Source organism: Saccostrea echinata, unplaced genomic scaffold (assembly GCF_033153115.1).
Source record: "Saccostrea echinata isolate AGI-Se365-2 ecotype Australia unplaced genomic scaffold, CSIRO_AGI_Sech_v1 ptg000072l, whole genome shotgun sequence".
Classification (NCBI taxonomy): Eukaryota; Metazoa; Mollusca; class Bivalvia; order Ostreida; family Ostreidae; genus Saccostrea; species Saccostrea echinata.
The window spans coordinates 2172920-2181274 of NW_026889821.1; the positions used below are offsets into that span (position 1 = coordinate 2172920).

Sequence of the window (8355 nt, forward strand, 5' to 3'; positions counted from 1 at the left end):
CAGTCTCTCGAGATTTTAAGCAGATTCCATAAATATTCTTCATCTGAAAAAAATATACCAAAAAATAAAAAAAATATTCGAGTTAATAAAGGAATGAGCTTAAGATGAAATCAATTAAATGTCTATATGATATGTGACATTGTGCATCCAGTATCAGAGGGGAAACTCAAGATATTTGTATTTTTTCTCTTACTATCCTTTGTTTGTTTGTTTGTTTGTTTTTTGGGGTTTTTTTTATTTGTTTGTTTGTTTGTTTTTTGAAAATCCTGTTTTTCACATAAAGGTCTGTAATATTAATGATTTATTAATGGCCTACATTTCCCTGCCTCCTGCCTGAAGCATCTTCAACAACAATTATGTTTATAATAGCAGCAACAACAAAGACTCCCTCTGAGTTTATAAACATATCCTTTTCTTTCTTTCTTTCTTTTCCTTTAGGAAACCTGTAAAAAATATATAAACTGATTTTAAAATTCACTATTTGAATATTTAAATACTTTGTTAAGCATTTTGATTGATAATGAGTGCAGAAACATATTTAAAACAGCAAAGAGCAATAATTCTTAATAGAACTGTTAGCTTTAAAATCTCATTTCAAAAATCTACGTTTGTTGAAATAGATTTCTTACTACCTCACAGTAAAGTAGAAGTGTCAAGATGCAAATGAAGGTACTGAAGAAAATAATAGTTTTGAAGCAATATTTATGAAAAATTTTCTCGGAAAATTAAATTTTCAGTCAAAAAAAAGAGTCCTAGGGACTTTTTCTTGCATGATTAGATACGCCCTTTAAATTGCTTTAATACATATTGATATCCTTATACACATGTAGTGTATCTATAAATACACAATGGGATTTTCATTCATTCCTTACTTATATAGCAATGTCCGTAAAGTTTATTTAATTTTGATATACACATGTATAAAATTTAAACTTATCAGCACCATAAACAACAGTTGAAGTTTTCTTTCTTTTCAAATTTCTCTAGTGATACATACTTTATAAAGTGCTTGTGCAATTTCAAATTCAAACTGAAAGTAGCCTTGAATAAACGGAATTTTTTGTCAATGTGCATTTTTTTCCCTTGAATGTCATTTTTACACAAGTTTTATAAACATTATAGTAAACATGCAGGTATACATGTATGCATAAATGCTTCTCTGAAAGTAAGATTTGGTTCAACCTATACCGATTTTGAAAACGTGTATATATATTCTCTAATCCGCTCAAGTATTCTATATATAGAATACGTTTTAGGTATAAACAGCTGCATGATTTCCGTTTCTTTGTTTTCCACAATCTACATCACTATTTCGTTGCCAATGTTAATTTTCCCAACTCAATTATTTCCTGGCAGTTCTTACTAAATGCACAAAAAATCGCGTTTAAAATATGAAGCTAAAATTTTGTCTATGTTCTTACTAAGGTGGTGTCAAAACTGGAACAACCGTAATGTATTTTAGATAATGATCAATCAGACCCTTTTTTATTATAATGCATTACCTATAGATATAAATAGTTTTATTTTAATTCGAAATACTTATTCAAGCAATATACCTGACTTTGTGTATCAAATACTGATTTATCGTAATGAAAGTCATCAAAGAGGTAAAAAGATTTTAATATCCCACGAATATAAAAAGGCATTTAATTTGAAGCATTCTTTAAATTCATTTTAAAGGTCGCTGTATAAGTAAGGCACAAAGACCCTGCTAATTTGGTTTCCAAATTACTTTTTTGAATAAAAGTAATAGCGACTTCGGTTAAGGTACTATGGAAACACTAACTATCTTAACGTATATATCCATATATTTACATTTCCAATAAATTTCCCCTATAATTCTTTACAAATAAGAATGCAGTTCATTTTCTCATGAACTACCATGCATGGGCATGGATATCTCCATTGTTACGTCATAATACCTTACTTGACGTCAAAACTATAGTGCAAACTGTTTTGCTTTAAAAATGACAGTTGAGTGGCGTTATTTGTGGCAAATCATCAGAAAAATAATGTAAATATAAGAAATGAATTTAATTTTTGAAGATTCATGAGGTACATGAACTACAACGTTTCACGCCGGCATATTTCATGAAGCAGTAACGCGTTTCATGAAATATGCCGGCGGGAAGCGTTGTAGTTCATGTCCTCATGAATCTTCAAAAATTAAATTCATTTCTAAATCATTTGTTTTCACATTAATATAACGGATTATTATTCTTTATTCTGATGACGTTATTGATTCAGAATTCTTACTGTTTCAAATGGTGCATTTAATTGCAAGTAATTTCAAATTCAACTCTCTTTAACCGATTCTTAAGCCTTTTTCTGGTTGATTTTATTTCAGGCATATGAAATCAAAGATTTTTGTGTTTTAGATTTTGACTTCTTATCCTTATTAAAACATTTGACACTCCCCATGTCAAGTCAAAGACAAAATATTAAATCAATTTTCTTTCAGGAATATTTCCCTTGGTATCAATGTATTTGGATACAGAATTAACTTTTAATCATATTTATTGTATTAAGCTTAAAGCATGGGTACTATACAAAGATATGTTCTCTGATGTAAAAACGTATAACATAATAATAACATGATAATAAAAATTAATTTTGGTTTTCAAAATATCTCAAAATATATTGTTCCATGTCACTTGTGTAAATCCTTTATTAACGTCAATATTCCCCATATTTTTTCCTTGTTCAGATTTTTATTTTTATATCCATAAATCAAAAAAAAAGTACCTTAATATATCGTATTCAACTCATGTAAAAATGAGTAGGAAGGACACAAAGTCACAATAATTATTTTTGTTAAGATTATGCACGAAAATGAATGTTTATATCTGTATTTTAAATATAAAAATAAACTTGTCTTTATCTTTCACATGGGACAGTGAAATTCAGAAAGAAAATCAGAAAAAAAGTTCATTTCTAGCATACTGTTGGATGTTCCATGCTTTTCTTTATTTTTATTCTTTTTTGTTCAGATCAAACTTTTGTCCGACAAGATATGTATTCTTAAAATATTTTAGGTTGTCTTATCAGCAGAAAAGAAAGCAAAATAAAACAATAAATATATAAGTAATCATCTTTTTCATATTTATATTTTTAAGCGATTGTATGTATGTAATTTTAGATTTATAATTTTAATGTTATGATTTCTAGCATATATATGTCAAATTAATTTACTAATAGTTCTTAAATTGTGTTTATTAGCATTTTATTGTTCAGCGCTTAAGAATATTTTTTTTAAATTATATTTAGCGCTTTATAAATTTATGCATTATAATTATTATTATTATTATAATTATGTGTCTATGATAAGCGATTAAGATATACAATTTTATTCCAAAAGAAATTAGTTTACCTACACTAAAGCTGATTTCTGCAACTTTTTATACCTTTCTAAAATTTGGTAATTTTCAGCAACAATAACAAAATCAACTAAAAGAAATTTTAGAGTTTAAAATTTAGCATTAAGGTAGTCATAGTCTGTTCCAGGCTATCAACGTCATTTTATATATATTTTGAAATATCAAAAGGTTGTCCTGCAAAAAAAAGGTTTGATCATCGAGATCATTTACATGTAGATCATTCTTTCTCAAAACTGACTGCTTTGTAGTAACCATCAAGTTCAAACTGTGTATTCAATCATTTGCAAAGTCTTCAGAGATTTAACAAAGCAAAAACGGCCGCCACATCGGAAAGGAATGTAAAATTATTTGTGATTTGCAGTTGCTGGCCACCAGTATCATAATGATGTACATTTTCTAAATCATATGAATTTTTTGGTCAATGAAAACGCGGATAATAACCAACTCCCTCATGTACTTTAGAGCGTGACCGAAATTTTTATATCAAATTTCTTCAGACTTTAGAATATCATGCCATACTGGTTTTTGATACAGACTAGACTAGTTGTATTTTATGTATAAACAGTAATATTAGGTGTATTTTCAAAACAACTCTCATGATTCCTTTGACAGTTTATAAATTCATTCACTCATGAACCACCAGTGATGAATGATATTGTAACGTTCCCCTTGCATCACTAAGATGATGTCACATTCACCCAAAGAATCCTTCCTCTATGCAGGCTTACATTATGGATGCTCCATGTACAGTATGGAGTGGCTACTTTGAAAACCCATATCCTTACAGGCTAATTTTACAGAAAAAAATAATTCTTTTCAATTGATATGTTTTCTAAATATGAGGTAATTTACATATAAAAATAAAAGAAATGTGGATATAAGTAATATCATTTTTTTTCCTTGAAAAATCATGAAGGATATGAATCAAGATCTAACGCAGGCACTTTTAAGCAGAGCTAATTTTTGTTAAAAGACATACATTCAAAACATAAAAGACATTTCTTCAGTATCCATTATGTAGTAGTCTTATTTTTTTTTCTTTCTTTTTGAAGTTCTACTTCCCAAAGAAGAGCTCAAAGTTCTTGAATAAATAATTTCTGTGATTTTTATGTGTTGACAATTCCTGACGTCAGAGGGTCAATTTACAAAATCAGCTCGAGTTCTATACTTTGCGGTATCTTAAAAAATTCACACCGATAAAACCGCTTACATGTATTCTAATATTATACTGGAATTTACACACTCGACACATTAAATTACATCTTAACATAAATCTAGGTTAGTGTGCACCCTCATTCATAATTTTGATGAGCCGGTATTAAAAAGGACATTTAAAGGATCGTGTCTGGGGCAGAAATTTTTCAGTAGTAAATAGGATTAAATCAGCGTGATCGGCTAACACGATGGATATCTATATACATTTATCATCTTTTTTTTTAATAAAAGTAAATATTTTTTAGCAGCGTTAATGTGTATCATATATTTCTTTGTATTGTTTACACACAAACCTTCATGAAAATTTCTTCATTATTGTAATAGTCTTTTTTTTTATTTTTCTTCTTCCTGAATTTCTATTTCATCCCAAGAACTAAAATTTATTGAATAAATAATGTTGTTATTGTTTTTGTACGTATTTACTGTTCCTGATGTCCGTAGAGCTCGGGTGCTTTACGGTGCTATATTTTAATGTAAATTACACAGGTAAAACAGCTAACACGTAATCTATTATTACGAAATCGACATATTTAGGTCTGTACCTTCATTCATAATTCTGATGTGTCACTATTTTAATAACAGATTTAAAAGTCCGTTTCTCGAACAGAAAATTTTCAGTAACGTATAATTGTTTGGGAAGGAGTAAGTCAGAGTAAAGGTAATCAATATAAAAATAAAACATGAATTCTATAGATATACTTTATATATTGATGAACTTTTACCTCAACAGATAGCTATTTTTGGGTTCCATTTATCTTCTTTGATAAATTTAAAGTGTTTTATTCTTGCATAATTCATTATTTTTGTGAACCTTTCCGAATCATATAAGAAGATTTGATGTATCAAAAATCATTTATTTCATGTTTTGTTTCATCACCAATACTGAGTTTTATTTCTTAAGATCTGCATATTCATCAAAAATAAGTACGAAAAAATCAAGATTTTCAAATATTTATTATTTACATTCCGGTAAATTAAAGTGTGCATTTTCTTTTAAATTGAGATAAAATCAAAGTCATTCATATTTATATATTTTCATACGTTGTTACAAACTGATATTAAAACAGTAATTTAACATATAGAAAGTTAGTAATCTGTAGCATCAAGAGTTAATTGTAAGTATAATTAAATAATGTTAACTTGATGTGATTACATGTGGTAAGCACATAGGGAATATACAAATTAATGCATATTTACATCAAAACTATGGTTACATATATATATATATATATATATATATATATATATATATATATATATATATATATATATATATATATATGATCATTATAATAAACCAAAAAATGAATAAATACAGTGCTAGCATCATAAGATGCATAGCTAATTAACATCGATACATGGACTATATATGTGTTCATAAGATCTCTGATTTGAAGGTGGGAATTTTGTTAATAATGTTCCCTAGCAATGGCAGAGACTGATTTAATAATTAACGTCTGCATTTTCATGCACAGATTTAGATTGACCTCTCACGGGAAGAACTATAGTCCCAGATATTGTACATGCTGTATTTACATAATACCTGACGTCTTTCCAGATATACAATACAAAAAAAGTTTAGAAATGAAATAACAAAATCAAACTGAGCGAACACAAAGTTTCACACTGAATGCACAGCTTTTCCTAGAATTTGTTGGCAATCCTAATTTAATTAGTATTTCTTCAAAGATTCTATTGAAAAAGAAACAGAAAGAGTCTGCCAATGACAAGAATAGCTATTGAGTCTTCAAAAATACTGTTATCGGACTTTTGGATTCTTCGATTGGACGACATTCTAAAAAAAATCAAACCTGTGTCATATGAACATTTAAAACCGGATCTTTCATTAGATATTTTATACATAAAATTTTTCTCAATATACTGAATTACCCATTTATGACGGGAGGGGTATCAGTAGAATGTTTTCTTTTGACGATTTTGTAACATTCCTGATCTAGAAAGGGAAATAACTAATGTAAGTGAAAGTAATTCATGTATAGGAAAACATTTAAACCGAGGACATTTTAAACACAGTAGAATAATTGCAAAACTTTCTCTGAGGCAACGATAACCTTTTTATTTTATTTCAATTGATTTCAGAGTGATTTTGTAAGTCAAACCAAAGGCAAACAAATGAAAAAGTACCAAACAAATATTTATATTCTATGGTCAAACATATGTGTATGGAAACTTACACAAATAAGCTGTATCAGAGAGATAAACGTCTGGACATGGATTGTCAAAATTTTTGCAGTCAGCATTCATGTGTTCCTGAACAACAGCCCCCTCAAAATTGTATTCTGCACACTTACCTGCAAATAATAAAGTAGTGTAATGGAAAATTTCATTTTTATTTTTCTTTTGCCGTGAGATAAAGCAATTTATCTATAAAAAGAAAAATAATTTCGAATACCTATTATATTGACTCTTCTCGCACAAACTTCTAATGTCGCATTTTCCCAAGAATTGATGAGACAATGGTAGAGGAACTCGTCATTACTTGAACAATTTTGGGAGATCTTTGAGCAGTTTTTCCTCAACGCAGCATTTAGCCATTCAAATTCGTCCAGTGGGCATTTCTCAACGTACCTAACGGTGCCTCTGGAAGCTGGACACGTCATCAAAGGCTGATTGCATATTGAAGAAAAAGGTCAGGGTTTATATGTTCAAATGTAATAAACATGAAAAATGTTATCAAATTAATTTATTAATCTTTTGTTATCATGTATGTTTTATTTAATAAATTATGATTATATAGTATTTTGTCGATATTTTGCATACCTGATTGGCAGAGCCAGTACAGAAAAGTTGCAGTAACAGCAACAGGGAAAAAACAGGGTGACGGTGTGTGAACAGCATTATCTTAGGATATATCTTTCAGAAAAGGATAGGTGTAATTTTCTGTCTTTCTTCATCCAATTTAGTTTTTTAAAGTGGTTTAATGCACGAAGAAGAGATGTTGAAATGACGATCTGTGATGATATTAACAATTATTGTATTCTGCTTTCATTTTTGGCTTAACACGTACAGGAGCTAATTGTTAAAGAATTAGGTATTTCTACCTTTGAAAATTTTCTTTACACGTTGATCAGGCAGATTCTTTCCAAGATAATATTAAGCAGTAATTTCTCTCCGTAAACTTTATATAAATACTGCTTGGGTTTAGAGTTCATACTAGCATGTGGCCAACTAAGATATATTTACGAGTATTTATAACTTTGCAAGTTTTCCAAATTGCTATTTTTTTTTTTTTTTTTTTTTTTTTTTTTTTTTTTTTTTATACAGATAACAGGTTCTCCTTTAGTCTAACAAAGAGCAAAAGCACTCTACAATATTAGTGAATATTACGTTCCTTTTTTTCATATATATCAAGGATGGGTTTAATATTCTTAATGATATCATCATTTTTAAGTATTTATAGAAATATTCTTCTTTGCTCATAGTTCTTCAGCAGGCAAGGCCCCTTGCATGAAAGTAATGAACATAAAAAATCAGATACTCCTAGTTCTATGTTTCAGAGCGGGGTTAGGTCTGTCAGACATGCATTTTGAACGTTAATTACGTTGACATTTTTCTCAAACTATTGAAATCAAGCAAGCAGATTTTTATGATATTCATAAACTTTGAGGTCAGTGGCCCCTTGGTGCAGCATTCGGGCCCCTTAGCTGGGCAAAAGGTAGGCATCAATTTTTTTAAAAAAATCATTTACCCTTTGAAATCGTTTTTCTTCTTTATAAGGGAAATCCGATAGAGTAGCTGTTTG

At 28.9% G+C, this 8355-nt stretch overlaps 1 protein-coding gene across 1 annotated transcript; it reads right to left on the reverse strand.

Moving 5' to 3' along the window:
* Positions 1-304: 304 nt before the first annotated feature.
* LOC133176259 (uncharacterized) lies at positions 305-7225 on the reverse strand (the record flags this gene model as incomplete). Its single annotated transcript, XM_061311407.1, has 4 exons — positions 305-443; positions 6483-6546; positions 6788-6904; positions 7006-7225. Coding segments are annotated over 4 exons (540 nt in total), but the record flags the coding sequence as incomplete, so codon positions are not given.
* Positions 7226-8355: the final 1130 nt, after the last annotated feature.